Source organism: Lissotriton vulgaris, chromosome 2_1 (genome assembly GCF_964263255.1).
Source record: "Lissotriton vulgaris chromosome 2_1, aLisVul1.2, whole genome shotgun sequence".
NCBI classification, from domain to species: domain Eukaryota; kingdom Metazoa; phylum Chordata; class Amphibia; order Caudata; family Salamandridae; genus Lissotriton; species Lissotriton vulgaris.
Window position 1 is genome coordinate 904,126,067 of NC_141687.1, and position 22,112 is coordinate 904,148,178.

The 22,112-nt window shown below is 42.2% G+C and overlaps 1 protein-coding gene across 1 annotated transcript in view; it reads right to left on the reverse strand.

The window, feature by feature from the left end:
- The window catches only part of UTP11 (UTP11 small subunit processome component), a 162,795-nt gene that overhangs the window by 47,123 nt on the left and 93,560 nt on the right, over positions 1-22,112 (reverse strand). The window contains exon 7 of the mRNA XM_086958732.1: positions 15,177-15,287. Within this exon, the coding sequence (XP_086814858.1) occupies positions 15,177-15,287 (111 nt within the window). The remainder of the gene's footprint in view (positions 1-15,176; positions 15,288-22,112) is intronic.

Sequence of the window (22,112 nt, forward strand, 5' to 3'; positions counted from 1 at the left end):
TAAGACTGTGCACATCATGTCCTCATCGGTTATTTAAGGGAAGCTATATTTTTTCTCATGGATTGCAGCCAAGATGATTGGCTTTGTCACCACTTAAGCAGTTGCCAATTTTATTGAAGGATGAGTTTGTTAAGATTATAATTACTGACAAGGGTGTCCAATTAGTCTCAGAGGAGAAGACGTAGGTAAGTGGTGACTGTGCTTCACCACATAGCATTGGACTGAACCTTGGGAAATGGTCCAATAAGGGGGGTGAATATTTGCAGGCACTTTGTTTTGCTTCTGGCACTGTGTAAGACAGCTGGAAGCCTACATGTTGTGTTTAAGAACATTAATGGTTGTTTTCCACCACCAGGTCTTCGGAGCACATGCCTGCCACCAGTAAAATAGCTACGAACACAAAATAATGTGTTGGTAAGGTAACTGGAGATGGCTTTAAACTTTGACAAAAATATGTATTAATCATTTATTACTGTAATTTCAGGCGTGGTGGTCCAGCCTACGCTCTCCTGGGTAACGCTCACACTAATGTATTCTCAAAACTCTGCCTCTTAGTTCCCCGCTGTGGAACAGAAAGCACTTCCTGTGACCGGCACATGTACCCTCTTAAGGCCCCTTAATGCTTGGCTAGGACCTAATGCTTTTTCACGTACATGAACCTAGTGTTTGTATAGAAAGCCAGGTGAGGTTTTTTCTTTACCAATTGAGAAATGAGAATATGATACTATTTTCAAAAGAGGACACTTTCGCAGTGTGTTCAGCCTCCCGGTACACTAGGGGAACTGTTCTATTTCAGAGAGACATGTTGATGACTTAAACCTCCAACAGATTCAGTCACTGTCAAGTTTCCCATTGAAACCCCAAAAGTTGACCACAACCCCAAACACTCTTTGGAGTTCTAAAGACCATCTGCCAGCTAAAGATTTACCTTGACAATAGAATAACTAAAAACCGAGAAGGAGCTTCCAAAGTGAGCGTGCCTTCTCCCAGGAACAATGTGACAGGCTCTGCTTCATTGGAATTGTACAGCTGGAAGCCACTTGTGGTGCCACAGCCACTTTTGTTTGAGAGCATATGGAATATTTCTCTAGTTCACTCAATGAGATGTTGGAGAAAAACCAGCAGAAGATCTTCTAAAATCTCCAAGTTGTGGAAAGTCCTGTACAGAGGCCGCACCAAGTTGATGCAAACAGTGTTTCCTCGAGGACAAGTGTTGTAAAGGACATACTTCCATGTGGAGGCAATTGTAAGTAAAAGTGACACGTTCTTATAGAAAGCTGTTGAACCAATTCCAAAGGATGAAGCCACTTTCAAAAAGTGTATTACCGTTTCTCATCCAAAAGAGAGCTTGCACGAATAGAAATCGTAATTTTTCAATAGTTCTTCACCAAGAGTTCTTGTTGAGCAACTTCAAAATCATTAAGCTGTATTAGAACCAGTCTGTTCAATCAATAATAAAAACTAACTGGGGAAATACTGCCAATTTTATCCAAAGGAATTACATCCTGCTTCGACGTCTGCCGTTCCTCTCCCTCATGGATTTTTTTTTCTGCGCTTCAAGACTTTACTACAAGCAACGACTGGGCTGATCTAAAACCATAGAAACCGGCTCAGAGACCAACTGTAGCCTATTATCACACCTGGGAACTAACTTCCGGAAATCAGTTATTTGTGGAGATATCTTTCAGCGGTGGGCCAGCTATGAACCACACATCTCCACGGTATGGTGGGAGTCTGGCTTGCCTCTTCATTGTGGCTTCCCCAAAAACTGTAAAGCACCATGACATTTTCTGAAAATATTTCTACCATGATGCATCCTTCTGAACCCAATGCCGGAAAACAGGATAGGAATACGGCAGTGATGGTGTACGTCATTTTGGGCATACGGTTGTGGTCATCGGCTCATGGCGACCTCACCTGTGTTCAATGGTAAAATATATTCTTTACTTGTTTTTCTGGGCCCAATCCCCAAATAACGGAATAATGCACAGCATGTGAATCAACAGTAGACTCATGCTGCAAAAACAGTGACTCTAGGGCTCCTCCTAAACAGTTGCTTTTATTTTCGATGTATTGCTCCCATTTTCCCGTCTACCTTACTTAGGTGTATATTCTATTTCTATAGCCATCTTCACACAGGCCAAATGTTAAGTTTTTGCACCGTGCTTGGTTTTTTTTTTTAACAGCATCGTGTCTTGCAGCGTCAATCCTCAAGATTGGCCAGGCTAAATAAAGGGAGAGCGCTCCATTACCTTTGAGTGTCTTTGAATAAACTTGTCAATTTGTCAATTTGGGTGCAGCTTAAACATGGTTTGACAGTACTAAGCACGTACTGTTCCTTGCTCCAAACTTTACCTGAAAAATGCTAACATTATTTTGTTCAGTTCGATCATAGAATGATTAAATGTATGACCAGTCCCAGAGAATTTGCCTTTTTTTGCATATATATTATGGTCTGCTTAATGCACATATCTGGTAAGGACACAGCTACCTGTAAACGTTTTTAACTTCGTATTGTTCATGGAGTCACATTTTGTTTTCATATTCATGCAGGATTGTAATCGGGTCCGGAATGGTCCAGTGGCAGCTGGTGACATTTGAAAGTGGTGAGGCGTATATACTGCACTGTGGCGAGTGAGCATAGCTAGCGTGCCCGCACCACCTAAGAGTGGGCAAATGATGCATTTTCAAGCAAATTTGAGAAAGAGGTGGCTTGGCGAACACATCTCTGGGAGTAGCCAGACAAGTCTCTTTGCACTTGCACAGATACATAGCTCTCCCTGCATTCACATATGCACACTACTCACCCTGCACTCATAGACCCATTACTTACCCTTCCCTGACACATCACTTAGCCAGCGTTCACCCATCAACATCACTCACCCTGGACTTACACAGGCACACTGCTCAACCTGCACTCACACAGGCACACTGCTCAACCTGCACTCACACAGACATCACTCACCCTGGACTCACACAGGCACATCGCTCACCCTGGACTCACACAGGCACACTGCTCAACCTGCACTCACACAGATATCACTCAGCCTTCGCTGCACTGCACTCAAATATTCACACTGTTTTGCTCTCCCTACACTCACAAAAGTAGACTGCTCACCCTGCACTAAGAAGGGCACACCACTCATCCAGTGTATTCACACCACTCAACTCAACCCTCACTCATGAGGGCATACAGCTCATCCAGTGTTGTACTCATAGTCATACAGCCACACAACATAACCGTCAAATTCATAATATACATTTAAGAAAAAATAACTATTATTATAAAGGACTGGGGGTGATCGAAAACAATTAACTGTAGTTATTTTTTCCACTCGAGATTTGTGTATGTATTGTACCTCTGATCTCTTTCCAACGCAGTCCCTTACTATGGGGAACACTCCCAGCACCGAACAGACACCTAAAGTAGGGCCCCTGAGGAGGTGCGCACAAGCTTTCCTACAAACGCTATAGAATAAAGTAGCATCTGGAGTTTTCGTATCAAGCAGTGCGTTTGCGTGTACACAGCAACAACCTTAAACACAGGTTTAAAAAACAAGCACAACAATACATTGCATTGGAATTGCAAACATCTATTTTCATCGCAACTTATATCTTTCTTTTTCAGCTTCTGTCTGAATCATTATCTCTGTTCATGTTCTCGGATATATTTCTCAAAACTTCACCTCTCTCCTTTTTATGTCTCGCTCAGAGACAGATTTAGCTGTCTTACCAGCATCATGTAATCAAAGCAATTCATAACTACACAAACTTTGTAAAAGCCAACAGACCTGACCATGACAAAAATAAAGAAGGAAAAAAAAAACACACACCTGCCTAGATGTAGAGGCCGTACGCTTGTAAGAACATGTAGAGATAAATTAACCATTGCATATACATTTGATAGAACCATAGGCCTAACTACAAACATCAACCTATCAACTACGCGCTACAAAAACAAGGAATATCAAAGCGGTTTGGGGCCTCGGTAAGGCTATGAAGCGCTATACAAGTTCTACAGTGGGATATGTTACTGTAAGTGGTGTGACTTTGACGGACATTCTTGAGAGCACCTGGAAGCATTTCAAGTATACAATGTTCACTGTACAAAACCAGTAACAAGTAAATGGGTTTGTTTAGTGCTGGCTTGTGTACAAGGTGTCCTATCGCTGCCAGTGAGGTTACTGAAGTTTAGTCAATCAAGAATTGTCAAAATTGTTAGCTGATGAAGGTATTGGCAAGGTATCCATGCCCATGTCACTGTTTCCAATTTGCCAACCTTGGGTCACCGTAGCAATCAGCGTCAAGCGTTTAACTCATCGAGTTTTCCAGCGCCTAACAGTTACTCAGCATTCTTTTATGTCCATCCACCTGTTGCCACAATAAAGTAAATTAAGGAGCAAGGAGGTCAAATCTAGTGACCCAGGGTTACTTTATTTGCGTTTTCTTCTACCACGCTTATTAGTGAGTAGCAAAGTGCTGTACATATTTTGCACTTAGGCACACCTGCGCTTTTGTTTTGGCTCTCTTCACACTGTCGTCCCCTGCATACACGCACAGGGCTTGTAATAGAAATATAGAAGTGCAGTGGCCCACGGCAACTGTTTCCTACTGAGAGGTGCTGGTACTATCACTTATCTCTGCTGAGAAGTGCCGGTATTCCTTGGCCTGTCTTCGGTACCTTCCCACGAATGTCACTGACAGGGTGCATGGATTGAACGTATCGAAACACCGCTGACTGCAGCATAGCATTGCGAAACATTGACTAGAGATGTTTGCACATCCTGAGAAAGTGTGAGTCCAGCATTTTTGTATCAAATCTATTCACTATTTTCCAGCGGACGAGAAGTGCCCTTAAACGTGCAAATATTAACTATGCATAAAACCAGCAAAACTACCACACCATGCTCCGCATATAAAAGTAATATCAAAACAATGACCCAAAATAGGATAAACATATATCACTGATACCAGTTATAATCTACTGGGAGGGGTGTGTTAAGGGGAAGCTCGGCACGAGGAACAATAAATGAAGCAAAAAACACATCAGAGAAATATATACGGAAAAACAAATGAGTGTGAAAGCTAATGAACACTTTACAAATAGCTGCTGGTTGCTTTTTGGACATATGTAAATCCTTTCATAGCATCGAAAACAACCTCCTCACAGAAATGAAAATCTAGTTAACACAGAGTCTGAAGGCGTGTACGTGGCCCAATGGCATCACCAAGTCAAGTCAAGTCAAGTCAGAGAATTTATATAGCGCACTACATACCCAGAGGGTCTCAAGGCGCTTAGGAAGGGGAGGAGGATTACTTGTCAAATATCCACGTTTTAAGTTGCTTTCTGAAAGCTAGGTGGTTCTGGGTAAGGCGAAGGTAAGTGGGGAGTGAGTTCCATGTTTTAGCAGCCAGGTATGAGAAGGATCTGCCTCCCATGGTGGTCTTGTTGATGCGAGGTATAGTGGCGAGGGCTTGGCTGGAAGAACGTAGTTGGCGGGAGGGGGTGTAGAAGGACAGTCGTGAGTTGAGGCATTCTGGTCCGATGTCGTAGAGTGATTTGTGTGCGTGGGTTAGCAGTCGGAAAGTGATTCTCTTATTGACGGGTAGCCAGTGGAGGTCTTTCAGGTGACCAGAGATGGGTTTGTTGCGCGGGATGTCTAATATGATCCTGGCTGAGGCGTTTTGGATTCGTTGGAGTTTCTTCTGGAATTTAGCGGTAGTACCTGCGTAGAGGGTGTTTCCGTAGTCCAGTCGGTTCGTGACCAGAGCATGGGTGACTGTTTTTATGGTTTCGGTGGGGATCCAGCGAAATGTTTTTTTGAGCATGCGAAGAATGTTGAAGCAGGATGAGGATACGGCGCTGACTTGTCTGTTCATTGAGAGTGAAGAATCCAGGATGACGCCTAGGTTCCGTGCGTGGTCTGTCGGGATGGGTGCTTTTCCAAGGGCTTCCGGCCACCAAGAGTCGTCCCATGCAGAGGGGGATGTACCTAAGATGAGGACTTCTGTTTTATCTGAGTTCAGTTTCAGACGGCTGTGTTTCATCCATTCGGCAACTTCTTTCATTCCTTCGTGTAGGTTAGTTTTGGCGGTGCTGGGGTCATTGGTGAGAGAGAGGATTAGTTGAGTGTCATCCGCGTAAGAGATGATGTTGAGGTTGTGTTGGCGGGCGATGGCCGCGAGGGGGCTCATGTATACGTTGAAGAGGGTGGGGCTGAGTGAGGATCCTTGTGGTACGCCGCAGATGACTTCAGTGGCCTCGGACTTGAATGGTGGAAGGCGGACTCTCTGGGTTCTTCCGGTGAGGAACGAGGTGATCCATTCAAGTGCTTTTCCTTGTATTCCGATGTTACTGAGGCGTTGTAAAAGGGTGCTGTGGCAGACTGTGTCGAATGCTGCAGAGAGGTCGAGGAGGATGAGGGCGACTGTGTCTCCATTGTCCAGTAGAGTTCGAATGTCGTCTGTTGCTGCGATGAGGGCGGTCTCAGTGCTGTGTTTTGCTCGGAAGCCAGATTGTGAGGAGTCGAGGGATTTGTTGGCTTCGAGGAAAGCGGCGAGCTGGTTGTTGACAGCTTTCTCGATTACTTTGGCCGGGAATGGAAGGAGCGAAATGGGGCGGTAATTTTTGAGTTCGGTGGGGTCCGCTGTGGGTTTTTTCAGAAGGGCGGTGAGTTCAGCGTGTTTCCAGTCTTCCGGGAAGGTGGCGGAGTTGAAGGAGCAGTTGATGACGTCTCGGAGGTGCGGTGCTATGACGGAGTTTGCTTTGTTGAAGATGTGGTGAGGACATGGGTCTGTGGGGGATCCTGAGTGGATGGAGTTCATCAGGCGAATGGTGTCCTCAGTGGAGATTGGGTTCCAGTCGTTAAGGGTGTTCACGGGGGGAGAATGTTCAGCATATGGTTGGGTGGGTTGGTCTCCGGGTTGGTTGTCGAAGCTGTTGTGGATGTCTGCAATCTTGTTGTGGAAGAATGAGGCTAGGGAGTCGCAGAGGGCTTGAGAGGGGGTGATGTACGAGAGAGTCTGACAGCACACATGCTCATAGCCAATGTATATTAAAAGGGGCCAATGTTACCAGACTAGCTCCACCACAGAGGCCCTTTCTGGCAGTGATGTCCAATGTTGGTCCACGAAGGTTGGATTCATATCAGATTACAAAGCATATATGAGTCAATCACTCCCGTGGCAAAAATAGACTTATGCTTCTCATTTTACACATCAATCCAGTAAATGTAACAGGCGTTTCAAGCCACTCCAAATTATATCATGCACAATCCCAGAAGAAGCAACCAACGAGAATCACTATGGGCAACCACACCCTCGTGTGACACACTGCTGCTAAATTCTCAACGTTGGCACCAGGCGAGCGGAGCTGAAATCCAGATGGCAATTAAAGTACACTACTAGGCAACTGCACTCGACTCGTTTCTTATATTGGCCATAGATGCAGTTAATTAATTTAAGCGCAGTTCAGGAAAGGAGGTCAGGAGCATCAAGTCGACTCAATCTCAATTCTACCAGCCAGGGACCTGCTCCCTACAGACAACCGGAGCCACCGTTGGTTAAATGCTGCCTTATAAAATTGCGCAAAAAAATATCTATCGTATGATCAGAGCTTCTGTCTGATGGCACCCAGGAGTCACTCATGGCCATTGATTGCCGATACTCTTTCGAGCATGGATTTACTGGTCTGAGGGCAGCACCGGGAAGGAGCCAGGGAATGCATGTTTCCGCTTGTGCCTGGGCCCCGCCTGCTGTCTGCACATACAACGACTCCAACCTGCATGTGTGTAACATACATACACTAGTAAGCGCCACCATCCGCTTACCTTACCTATGGAGCGACCAGACCTCCCTGTGGGGGCGTGCACTCTGCACTGCACATAAAGGCGCACAGGGCCTTAAATTAAGGCCCTGTGCGCGCCTTTATGTGCAGTGCAGATTGTAAACGGTCTGCTGCAGTGCCGCAATTTAGTTCATTCTAGAATTTGAAGTATTTTACGAATTCTTTTAAATTAACGACAGTGCAATTACGGGTGACATATGTCCGAGACCTGGCTATTTTTAAGTGACCAGGTATTTTAGTCTAAGGAACAAGGGTAACAGCTTCTCACTTTTCACTCCTCTCTCAAATGTGTGACAACAGTTTTGAGGTATTTCGCTTCAACTGAAAGTTGTTTCTGCAGGTAAACCCCACAGGGGCATTGCCGCGATAATCCGCTCTGCCGCCAGGAGCCGCCTTTTGTCTGCTGACAGCTCCGCATACTATGAACACCACGGCTATTGTGAGACCCCTGCCTCGCCACATTAAACTGCTGTGAAAGTGAGTTGGGACAGTGTTTGTTGTGGCACTGTGCTGCCTTGCACAAACGAACCGCTAGATGCGTCCCCTGCTGCACTGTGACTTACTGGTGAACAAAGAATTCATTGGTCTTTGGACTCCTCCCCCAGACCCCAGCAAACCAATCACGTGCAAAACAAAGTTGTTGCTCGGTCTGGTGGAAGAGGCAAAAGCCACTGCCACACCCCCACAAACTCGAAGACTGCCGGACTGTCCTGCCCCCAGCCATTGCAATGATTGGAGGGCCTCCAACTCCTCCCTGGGCCAAGGGAATAACGCCCAAATCGAAATGCTACTCTGGCAATGAGACACAGGCTGCACCCACCAGTATGTCGTCACTGCCCTACTTTATGGCTCAAGGTCGAAGTAATCTTCGCCCAGCCAAAAGCATGTGCAGAGCAAAGGCCACCCTCCCCCACCCCCTTAAAAAAAACACATTTGAACATTTTTGTTCACCGAGCAGCCAGCAAAATGTATTGCTAGCTGCTCAGTGTTCCATCAGGCATTTTTTTAGTCCCCCAGGTGGCAGGGCGACGCCCATCTCGCCCGTGTACACCTGCCGCCCCTGGAATGGTCTTCAAAAATGTTGGTAATCAACTTCTGGGAATCAGGAGAATAAGTTTGGTTTGCCTTTTATAGTGGACAGGAGCCTTGGACCCATTCTAGGTTCAGTGTCATTCTAGGTTCAGTGTCACCAGCAGAATATTTGGTCAGATTCGTTCGTTCGCTGACTGGCCAATTCCTTGGTGTATCTGCTTCACCAGAGGGAATCGTCTGATTTAAAAATATGTACAGAGCAGCCACTGCAGCTGTAAGTAAAGGGAATGTTTTGAAACAATGAAGCATGCTGCTGGCGGACAGCAGCAGAGATGCCTGCTGCAAGCTTCGTAGACAGACTCTGCTATGCACCGCTCAGCTACAAATAGTTGTGTCATTTTATCAATACAGAATACAACAGCACTCTTTCAGAATCAAGTGCACAAAGAATGTTACATTGGTAAGTGAACATAAGAAAACTGGCAGATCAAGGACGTGAATGATGGGATAGTTAGAAAAAAGTTCAGGGCGAAAGGAAAAATGTGACATCATAACTACATGGACATGAAGCAGCAAAACGTTCGTCATCATATAAGGTATGAACTGTACAAATTTTGTAATGCAAATTGATGGCTACAATGTAAGATATGCATTGGTTTGTATAACCCAAATTTGTTTGTATGTTGGATCAATAGAGGACAGTTGGTTGGTTGGTTCCGGAGAGGACAGGGAACAGAGACGGCACTGTTGAGGGTGGTAGAGGATTCCAGGAGGATTCTGGACGCAGGTGGCAGCGCGGCCATTATCCTCCTGGACCTCAGCGCCGCCTTCGACACGGTGAATCACCGTGTCCTCCTGTCTCGTCTCAGAAGGATCGGTGTCAAAGGCAGGGCACTTATGTGGCTGGAGTCCTTTCTTGGCAATAGATTCTTCAAGGTCTTTTCAGAAAACAGCTGCTCTCCACCAATACCATTACAGTGTGGGGTGCCACAGGGCTCCTCCCTTAGCCCCACACTGTTTAATGTTTATATGGCACCCCTGGCGGAAGTAGTAGCTCCCTTTGGAATCCAACTAGTAAGCTATGCTGACGACACCCAGCTAGTTGTTTCTCTTAATCAGGTTGAGTCCCCCCCTTCCAATCTTTGCTGTTGCCTGGAGGCGGTAGCAAAATGGATGGACTTGTCCCACCTGAAATTGAATGGAGGAAAAACGGAGCTGATGCTTCTAGGGGAAAAGGCCACATTCAGCAACTTGACACACTGGCCCTCCTGCATGGGCCCTGGACCCACTCCAAAGACCGAGATAAAAAGTCTCGGGTTTTGGTTGGATGCAGAGTTGTCATTTAAGATCCAGGCAAGGAAGACAGTGGCCATCTGCTTCGGACTTCTGAAAACAATTCGAAAAATCTTCCCTCAGCTACCCGAAACAGCTAAGAAAACCATAGTCCAGTCCCTTGTTTTATCTAGGCTGGACTATGGAAACGCGCTCTATCTTGGAGCCCCTGTTTCGGTTATCCGGCAACTTCAGGTTGTCCAGAATTCCGCAGCACGGCTACTCACGGGCACTAGCCATCGTACATCAGCCAGGCCCGCGCTCTGCACCTTGCACTGGCTCCCCATAAAGAAGCGAATCCACTTCAAGACACTCTGCACGGTCCACAAAACACTCTACGGGAGAGGCCCCCCCCATTTTAGATGACATGATCAGACCATACAAACCTACTAGGAATCATCGTTCGAACCAACAAAACCTGCTGATAACTCCCAGGATTAACAGGGCCCGCTCAGGGGGCCGTCTGTTTTCGCATAATGCGGCTGGGTTATGGAATGCTCTTCCTCCACCTCTTCGTCAAGAGCCTAACCTACTCGCCTTCCGGAAAAAGTTAAAAACCATCCTGTTCCCAAAAAGCTAGATAATACAGACCTGCATCTTTAATCCATCTCCTTCTGGTTAGTCCTAGGCGCTGGGATGCTCCCGAGTGGCCATGCGCTATAGAAGAGCCTTTTAATAATAATAATAATAATAATAATAATAATAATAATAGTCTTTTAAAAAAGAAGATTTGGAGTAGGTTTAGGATCTTATTTCTGAGCTTCCTAAAAAGTAGCTACAACAGTTTACCTGAATAACAGATGGACAGTAGGTATCCAAAAACACTTGGTTACGGTCTCTAGATGAACTCTGGTAACATAATATATAAGCACTTCTGTACACCAAGGGAGAAACTACGCCAACACCACCAACACATACTTCAAATTTGAAAGAAAAACAATATTTAGTACAAAGCCTGCTTGTCTCTTTCAGACCTTCTATACAATGTAGTTGCAAATTCAAGGCCCCTAAAGGTCTAACAGGATATGCTGCAAAATTCAAATACATCTGATTCTTTTTACTAATGTCACTGTTCATTCTTTTTGAGAGCATATCCGATGACGGCAACATTAACGCCAGCAGTGGCTCTTAAACCACGGTAGACGGATATACTCTGCACCTCAGCGGTATGGACTATAGGCAAGAGAGAGCATGCAGGTGTTCGTTATTTCTGACCTATGAAGCAATTACCCAATACTTACTTGTATAATTTTCATCAGTGGCTATTTTTGGAAAGAGGGTGTTATTCCTTTCAGCGAGTACACCTAACCTGGAATAGCCCATTTATATGTTTTCTAGCATCACAATGTGGTGTTTCTAGACTAACACAGTGTTTATGATGGCCAGTGGGTCAAGCGGTGCAAGAGCAAGGCACACAGCGCTTAGTTTCCACCTTTTTAATGTGGAGCTTTACCCCTTTTATCTCTGCTCTCCGTCACACAACATATACACTTGTAAGTTGTGTACCAACCCAGGCCGGAAAGTCCTGCACTGACCATGGTCTGTGGCCACCTCAGAAACAGTAAATTGTGACATCCTTCTATGCTATTGGTTCACAAGCAGAGGCAATACAGAAGATCCTCATCTAGAACTGGATCTTAACATTAGGGAATTCCATTCATGAAAGTTAATATTATTTAATGCATTATGGTTTTGATGGCCTCTGGCTAAACCACCAAAGAGGACGATGAAGTGCAACTATATGGTCAATGGCTTAAAGACATTCTAATGGAGAGGACCTTTTCACCAACCTATCAGCTAAGTAAGTGTGGCAGTGCCTGGCTTTCCTTTGCGTAGTTGTGATGTGTGCTGCCTAAAGTTAGGCATTTAGCGAAGACCTTAAATTTATTTAGAATAATGTAACAACATCTAGACAGATATAGATCAGTTTGCAACTAGAAAAATAAGCGTTGTGATATTGGTAAGCCTGAGCGGTGAACTCCACTCTGTTTGCGGAGTTTTTCGCACTTCCGATGAGCTCGCGGAGTTCCTAAAAACTCCGCACAGAGTTTTTTCCCCGCTTGCCAACAGTAAGTTCGCAAGCGAGGAAAATCCAACGCTAGACCACTTCACTGCGAGATTTCTCAACAGGGGTGGACGCAGATGGTCGCTACCGTTCGCATTGAGAAACCTTCCGTTCGAGTTGAGGAAGCTGCCGCTGGAGTACAACTTCTACTCGAGCGGAAGCAAGCAGCAGCGCCCACTTACACTGTGTGAGATGCCGTTTGCACTGATTTTACAGCGTAGGAGAAACACTCGGTACACAAAATCAGTGCGAAAGGCGTGCAGTAACACACTCCACCGCTCACAGAACTCCACGTGGCTTGGCAAGGCTTTTTTGTCACTTTGCAGTGTTCGGCTGAACTCTGCCCAGGCTTAGATATTGGTTGACATATTCTTTTCCTTGGATCACTAAATTAGTACATTTGAATTGTATTTTTGATTAGTAGTCATCGACCGCAACTAGTATGAAGAAAAATAACATGGGTCCAATCATGACATGCCAGGAGTGTGAAAGAATTCTATTCTGTAAAATATAAATGCTGAGGGGAAACAAACTTTATATCAATTCTGCATTTTTTTTTAGACTTTCATCATATTTTGATTTGTTCCAGTAAATCACATCAAGAAATAACCTTAGTTCTATTGTGCATATAATCATTCATGTCAATAGACACGATTCAGAGGGGAAGCTCTCGATTTTTGAAGCAAAATAATTGCTTTCATTTTGGCTGTATACTGCCTTAAATTGCATCGTCTTCCATAGTCTCCAGCTATGTTTTTTATATCTCAATTTCCTATTCTAAAATGTTGGCATGCATGTATATTAACCCCCAGATTGTAGCCTCTTTCTTCTGCTACAACAGCCAACCGTGTCATCATCACAAGAAAGAAGAATGTCCCAGATAGACTGAAAGTTTATAAAACTGCCAGAGAAGTATTACATAATTAATGTTTATCTCAGCGAATACTTTTTATTTTGCCTCTACCTAAGCGAAGAAGTTAACGGAGAAAACCACAGCATGATCCAAAATAGTTACTTTTCTGACCACACTGAAAGCACACACTTTATGACGGTGCTTGACAATGACAACATCCTAGTCTTAGTTAGTACATCATTATTTAACTATAAAATATATTGCATTATGTATTTATTGTTTTCATTTTTGCTGAGCTCAGTCCTGGCCATAAGCACAAAATCGCTGTTCACTGTTAGAAAATGATGCAAGAGGAGAAGTGGATATTGCAAATTTGAAAGAGGAGGGGTTGAAACTTTTGCATGCCGAATAACAGATTGAAATATAAAAACAGTACGGTCTACAATGCATCACAGATCTATTTTTGTCACTCTGAATAAGGCATTCCAGCTGGCAATGTCCACAAATCTATGACTCTCCCCTCAAGAAGGGCCAAGCACCCCTAAATTATGCAGTACAAGTTGTAAAGTTAATCAATGTGTCTTGGGAGATTCTGTTTCTCTGAGGCCAGGTGCCCAAAGATAGCAAACTAACCCCCCAAGGTAAGGCTTGTTCACTCTTTTCCCTCATAGGATACTTATTAAATTGTTTTTAAGGCCCTGACATTCACCCAAGAGGAGCCTATACCTTTTGATAATCCCTTACGTCTATTAATGATGGAATTCATTTACCTGGCACCATTGGCTGACTTAAATGAATATTGCTCAACTGGCTACACTTTGTGTATAACTACAACTAACTTGATGTCACTAAGAAAGCATAGAGTTGTAAACTAGGAAATAATGCAAAACAATAATACACTGTTGAAGAACCAATTGACAATGCAGTATCGGGTACCTTTAACGTTCTCTATTGGATAACAATTTACAGTGTTGAAAGACGCAACAACGGGAGTGATCAATCAACTACGCATTTCTCATCCATTAACCACTCTCTCCATTCCATCCCAGACCTCTCATTCCACTCACGTTCACCAACACCACATTCACCAGTACGCTCCCTTTACAATACCCATTCCCACATCAGCCTACAGGCATGCAACCTGCATAACACACTACCACACATCTTGCCCATGTACAGCCCACACAGAAACTACACAGCACATAGCATTACATGACAATGTAACAACACCTATGCTTTGGATAAAAGTACCACACTCAATTTACTGTCAGAATCGTCAACATACCGATGGTACCAGTTATCTTTGCCTGAGTGAGCCAACTAGCTCTAGAATGTGGTAAGCATTTCAGTCTACAACCAACACAAACAATTACTAGCAAATTATGCATTCGAAGCTTTGTTTTATGTGGACTGATAGAAACAGACTTTTAAATGACAGCACGTCCACATCACATCTAACAGCCTTACCAAAAATGAATTTTAGCAACTAGAACGTAGCAAAAAACATAGTGTTTTAATTTTTTTATATGACAAATGCAGTGTGAAGTTGGTTGAAATTGATCACAATTCGATGGGGATCCTCAACAAAAGCCATAGCAGGACAGCTTTCGCTACAGTTTATTTTAAATCCGTGCAGCACAGCCCCCCCCCCCCTAAAATAGACGGGCAGGTAGGAGAAGCCTATTCAGGATATGGTTAAATTTGGTATAGCTATGTATGAAAAATACACTATAAAAAAACCCTCATGTTCACATTGCATATACACCCTTAACACCGAAATGAATTAGGTAAGCTCTAGTGTTCAGCTAGAAAGAATTCAAAGACAACACAAATGATAAAGCCTCTTCTTTTACCCATCTCTATAAAGCCATTCAAGGCTGTAACGAACAGATCAAAACAACAGAAATTAAAAAATTTATGCTGTGATACTGTTTAAATATCGACACTTGCCAATCTTATATTGTTTGTTAGTGATACAAAATAGTACTGTGAGGCACCCTTCCCCATGTCTCAAGGAAAACTACACCAACCAATGTAAAAGATCTCACCAATAAATCTTTTTTTGTTTGAATTTTCTGGCTTATGATGAACATCTTCTTCTCCCTCTCGATTCGCTGCTTCAGAATGGTGTACTGGTGTTTCCTTTGTTTGGCTAACTTCTGTACGGAAAAAAAATACTTTCAGTCTATAAACCGTTGTTTGCACACAAATGTATAAGTACACATGTTGCTTAAGCTAGATGCTGATGACTCACTTGCAGTAAATCCACCTAGATTATCTTGAAGGAATATCAGATGTTAGAACAATTAGATTTCGCATAACATTACAGTGCGTTTGTTATAATTAATATGTTTCCATTGCTTTGTAATGTACTATAGTGTAAATTGCACTTGCAATGCAAACCATTACAACACATTTTGTTGACAATGTGTGGTGATATATATATATATATATATATATATACACACACACACACATATTTATAATATTTATATATATTATTTTTTTAGGTAATTTAGGCAACCTATGGTTGTAAAAGCAAATATATACATAATATATAGTTTGATTGTCTCTAAATATACACACACACACACATATATATATATACACACACACATATATATATATATATATATATATACACACACACACACATATATATATATATACACACACACACACACATATATATATATATACACACACACACACACATATATATACACACACACACATATATATACACACACATATATATACACACACACACATATATATACACACACATATATATACACACACATATATATATATATATATATACACACACATATATATACACACACATTATATATATATATATATATATATATATATATATATATATATATATATATATATATATATAGAGAGAGAGAGAGAGAGAGAGAGAGAGAGACAAACTATATATTATGTTTATATTTACTATTACAACCCATAGGTTGCCTAAATTACATAAAAAGAAATTCCAGACATATAGCAAAAATAACTGCTCTTCTTCAGAGATCCATAAAAACAGTGCAATGGCTCATATTTTAGGTCAGTCAGGAAATAATGTCCCAGATAATTACATATCGCAGAAGAAAAAAGGCACATGGCCAGTAGAGTTCGTGTTCGTGCAAATGACAGTCTCCTCCATTTCAAAAGGACAAACTTATATTAACAATTCACAATAAATAGATAAATACACCTCTTCCCATCCTTCTAAATGTTTCCAGGCTTCAACATTAGAAGAGGCTCCTGATGTGGCCATTCATTCATACATCTCAAATGCTCACACTCCCAAACATCATGTATTCAATAGGACTACATTCTGGTCTGCTTGAAAAGTTGGTGCCTTGATTATCATTATTCATTTCAATTTGTTGATTAAAGACTTTGCAGACACACCTCCTGTAGTGGATTAATATTTGTTACCTTGTAAAATGTTAAACAAGCATTGATGTTAGTAAAATGTGGTTGTTATATAGGTTTTTAGATTTTGAAAGATCGGGCTATTGTGCGTACATTAAATAACTGGACTAGTTTTATAGAAACATGTATCAACGTATATGTTTGCAGCTAGTGTGTAATTACAATTCAGTCCGAAAGAGTCTTTTATTCTGCCTTAAGGAATGACTGCATCTGTGCAGCCTGTGCTGCTAGTATTCTTCTTGCAGCACAATTCTGGTATGAGCAAGACATCCAATTCTAATTTATGAAATGAGCTGTGGGCTGTGAGTATTGCTCGGAGTTGGGCATTTGTCATAGAGGCAGGAAAATGGCTCAATGTATTTTTAGAGAGGTCATTCTTCGAGTGAGCTGGTCCACATTAGTCCAAAGCTTAGCTGAATAGTTCACTTTTTCAAAAGTTAAAAAAGATCATAAGTTTAGGTTTTACTCACAAGGTCGGCTTCGGAGCATTGCATTGCTTTGGGGCTTGTGATGAGTGTGTTTTTGTTACCTAAAAGCAGTTGGCATATCCTGAGTGTTAGATAACTGTAGAGTCGTGTTCGACATGCAGTGTGGTGTCAACATCTGTAGGGAGTTTGTACATCGCCTCCAATAAGATTTACACCAGGTGCAATGGAATTTATATTTGATTTTTAACTTCACAGTTTACAAGCGAAGCAGGAATGGTGTAGTGTGTGCACATTTTACAGTTCATGCAATTTGCTTTTACCTTCCCTGCTGCCTACGAGTCGTTTTGGGAAGAACTGTGCACATTATTTTTCACAAACTCTAATGTGACAATGCGCGAAATCTTGGCAACACAAATCTGTGCTGCATGCTGCGCACAATTATGACACTTACAAACAGCAAAAGGCAGCTTAATTTAGTTAGTGACCTTAATCAGTTAATATGATGCAGATTCTAAAATTGTGCTCAGATGCGTTGCACTTTTTGTCACTAAACACGTTGCTGTCAGTATGCAGGCCCACACAAATGGGAAGCCTTTTCCATAGTAATATTGTATTACTTATATTTCAGTTCTAGGACCATGCTGCAGGAAGAGAAAGGCTTCCTTACCAGGCTGTAAGGTTGTACAATTCTTTGTACAAGCAAATGAATAACCAAGTGTCACCGGTGTTCATCTGAAATCAAAAATGGAGGTGGTCTAAAAGCTGTGCTACTGATATATTACTGATAGAGAGGGAGGATCTCTTTGGTACACCTCATAGCACCTTGCACTTGAATGATTCAACAAACGCACTTATTTGTTGTTGGCTGCTGATCTGGATTAACGATTGACTCAATTGAAGCTAGTTTCCAATTTTTCCATCCAATCTTCAAACCTTCTAATAAGAACTTGGTGACCTACAAAGTTGTAGACAGCTGAGAAACTAAGAAGCATTGAGGCTAATTGGATGTTTTTATCTAAGACCATGAAATGTCTTTCATGGTGTTTACCACCAGCATTTTAGTGTTGCTACTTGAACTAAGGCCTCACTGGCAGTCATGTAGCAGATAGCATTTTTCTACATATGCTGGAGTTGTGGGATGCATGGCACTGGCTGGTAATTGGTGAGAATCTTAGAGTCTATTGTTTTTTTAGAAGGGATAATATTTGCATATTTAAGGATCAAAAACCATTGACTTTTGGAAGTTGACGTTCTTCAGGATTATTATCTGGAGTGAAGCATGGGTAAGAAGTCCTTTATGCAGGCAAGCAGAGAAGACCGGGCGCTTCAGGCTTTGTCACCCCTTGCCCTCGATGGGTCTTAAATCAGCTTTTCCTCAGTGAGTGCTTGGGTAAAACAATCAGGGGTATGGTTGTTTCATTGTTGTAAAGTATCGTTTTTTATTTTTGTCACTAAGTATACGAGATTATCAACTCAGTGTTATTTCTTTACACCTGAATAACAGTCTACCATAGTATAGAGCAGTGTTTCCCGAACTGCGGGTCGCAATATGATTTTTGGTCATGAAAGTCCAAGCAATAAATAACGATGCCTTTAAATTCTAAATTTATCTTGTCAGATTTGCTGCGATTTAAAGACATAGGTCAAATGTCTTCTGCTGCTTATTTATTTATTTTTTTTAACATGGAGATTGGTGTTTACAAACTCCTCTCACTCTACTTTCAAATAAAGAAAAGTAAAGTGAATTATGTGACAATGTTGCTGGGGTGCATGAAATGTGAAGGGGAAGGCTGGAAAAAAAAAATTTGAGACACACAAAATGTAAATGCCTGTAAATTAAATGTACACATTAAGCAACTAGAAAAGCTAAAATTAAGCACATTCGTTTGTAGTTCTGAAGTGTGATGAAACAACGATTTTTATAGGATCAGAACAAATCAAGGCACTTAGTGATGCACAATATTTACACATAATCATTTATGTGCATTAAAGTTTTATCAGTAAAACTGTATGTCTGCAAATTTTTACCATTTCAACGGAAAATGCGCTGCCTTTAACAGACAATGCGTTATCGCACAATGCTTGAGTTACATTAAAATTAAATGCCCGCATTATGTTCATTAAAGGTACGTAGGTCGTGAAAGTTTGTCATACTAAAAAGTGGGTTGTGGTTCTAAAAAGTTTTAGAAAATCTTCTATAGAGATGCGGTTTGCAGATAAAACACCCCTGTTCAAAATATACCCAACAATGCACTCAACTGAGTGTTTGGCTGTATTTATCTACGTTTCGGTTGTCTTGTAAACAGTTTTTAATTGCAATACGACACTTGCAGGTGTGGTGCAGCTTGATAGCACCACACCTAGGATGATTTACACGAGGCAGCGAAACCAAAAGGTGTGGTGATCGCTCACAAAAATACCACACCCCTCCCCTGAAGGTACTGTTGCTTAATTATATCAAATTATCTTTATGAAATTGTTACGGACGCAGATAACCTTATCAGTCAGCACTTGGCCCTTATCATGAAACGTCCTACTTGCTCTCACCAATGCCAAACCTTGCCAAAGCAGATGAAGAACCTGTGTTTACAGGGGGAAAAAAGCAGTGCTTGGCCCTTGTGGAGTTTGGGCTTATCTGATCAAATAACAGGTTTGAAGACATTCCCAGACCTGCATTTGGACACACCTTTGTATTTTTAGCCTGCATGCACAAACACATGTGGAAAAGATAGTGTAACGCAATACAGTCCAACACCATGAATCGCCGTTCAACAAGACAGGAGCAGAAGGCAATCAGTTGAGCAGCCCAGGGGGGGGAAGTAGATTATGGTTTATAAAACGAGGAAAAACAGAATGTGGTGTGAAGGGTTAATGCTAACACTCATTTGCAAAATAAAGGCCAAATAATATTTTTGTACCAACTACACTACTAACAGATACACACCATAAAAAGTGGTACCAACTTACGTAAACTACCCAATAGTTAACACTATAAAGTCACGCGTACATTAAGCAATAAGGATTCCGGACTTCTGTTTTACAAATGCTTTGTGGCGCAATAGAGGATATACCATTCAGGCATAACATTTAACAACACTTACCCGTGGGCTTGAGATTGCCCAGTTTACACCCGAGACTTTATTCAGAACTGCAGGTCCCAAACCATGCCTGGTATATTGCCTCCCAGCCACCACTTATGGGGCAGCGGAGTAAGCTCTGAGTGGCTGCTGCCTCGCTGGGAGAAATCAGCACACCAGGCTCACACGGAGGTCTTTCGTTTTGTTCACAATCCTCAAAAGCTGAATCAATGAAAACTTTAGATTGTGAAACACATGTTCCAAGATGCATTTTTATCACTTCAATGTTATCACTGACAGAGAGGTGGCGAATCACAGAATACTGCTTGGTTTCATTGTGGAGAGAGTATAGGATGATGAGGCTATCATTTTTACATTATTTGAGGGGGAAGCAGTTAGAGAGAATCTAAAAGTAATGTATTTATTTTTGGAGGGTGTTTGCGATAGTTCATCGTTCAGCCAAGGGTCCAATTAATGATATTCAGACACAGAACTCATGTCAATCCCCTCGTAGCCTGGACCATGGGCGTCCCGCAGGGACTGACCAGGGTCTCAGATTCAGATTGTGTTGGGTGATGACACAGTAGTCATTGGAATGCACAGAAGGTCAACTCAGAGCCAGGAAAGTGTCATGGTACTACTGAGAGGTACCATTGGTAACAATGCAGAAAGCAGAACTGAACTCCATTGACGTTTCTGCGCACTGTTGTACTGGAGTCATGGACACCCTTATGCAAATCCTCCATGGTCCTGCTTCGGTAGGAACCGTCCAGTCCAAATTGCAAGGCCACAACTCCTATGAAGCAGATACTGGTCTGGGGTTGATTGTCTTCCCATGTTTGGATGGAATGCATACTAGCTGTTACTACTGGAGCAAGGCCTTGGCTGATTTTCACACTGTTGGTCCCCATATGTAGTGGTATACTATTCAATAACATTCGGCCTGGAGCGATTACCAGTGGCTGAAATAAACAGAATCATTCCAGCCATCAAATGTTTGTTTTTCCCAGTGTTAGCACAGTTATTGGTCCAGTAGATCACTGCATCATGAGGCTCAAACTGCTCCACATTGATGAGGCCCAATGTGCCCGAAACCAATTATGTATATGGCCTGCACCTTGGGCTAGACTGTCCTATGGGACAGTATCAAGCAAGACTGCATGTTTCTGGACACTCTTTGGTGACACCGTGATCAAAACAATTGGACTGAAATGCAGATTGCTTCCAATAGCTTAAAAACATATGTTACGCTATTAATTATCCCGTAAGGAACATTTGTCTAAGGATTTGAAGTGGACAGCCAGAGACATTACTATTTCTTTAAATAGCAGGTGCTGAAAAACAAGGTAACAGACAAAGCACTTCTAAACAGCGAAGACTGTAAATGTAATAAACTGCTATAGCTCAATGGTATAAGTGCACACGCAGAAACGTAAACACATACCGAGTCATGGAATGAGTGCATAGTTCCTTTAAATAATGATGGTGGTTTAATAATCCATTGAAAAAGCAATAGAGTACCAGTCCCAGAGCCAAGAAGGTAATCGACACATTTAAAGGAATAGCTCTGTGCCATTAAGTTCCTTGGCACAACGGTTTCCTGAATGGACGAATGAATGCCCAGTCAGCCCTATAAACAAAGAGTGGGGGGTTAGTATTCCTTTCCATGTATAGAGATAATTAGCAACGTCTGGTTTGCATGTTTCCACAGACAAAGCCCTTTAAGCAGTACACAGACAGTGTTGGCTTTATTTTACTTCATAGAATAATACGCACCTAAGTGGAAAGACTGATTAAAACTAAGTTGTAAATCAAAGCAGAGGCAATCAAACAAGAGTTGTTTGTTTGTTGTAATGCATTGACTGAAGATCCCTGATGAAAAGGACTGGAAAAAAGGACTTGTATTCAAGGAGGCTGCTCCCCTTACACCAGTTCAAAAAAAATCTGGACTGATGGAAATGCGATCAACTACCTACAAACATGCTTTTAATTTCAAATCAAGTAGGAAATGTTCTCACTAAGCAGA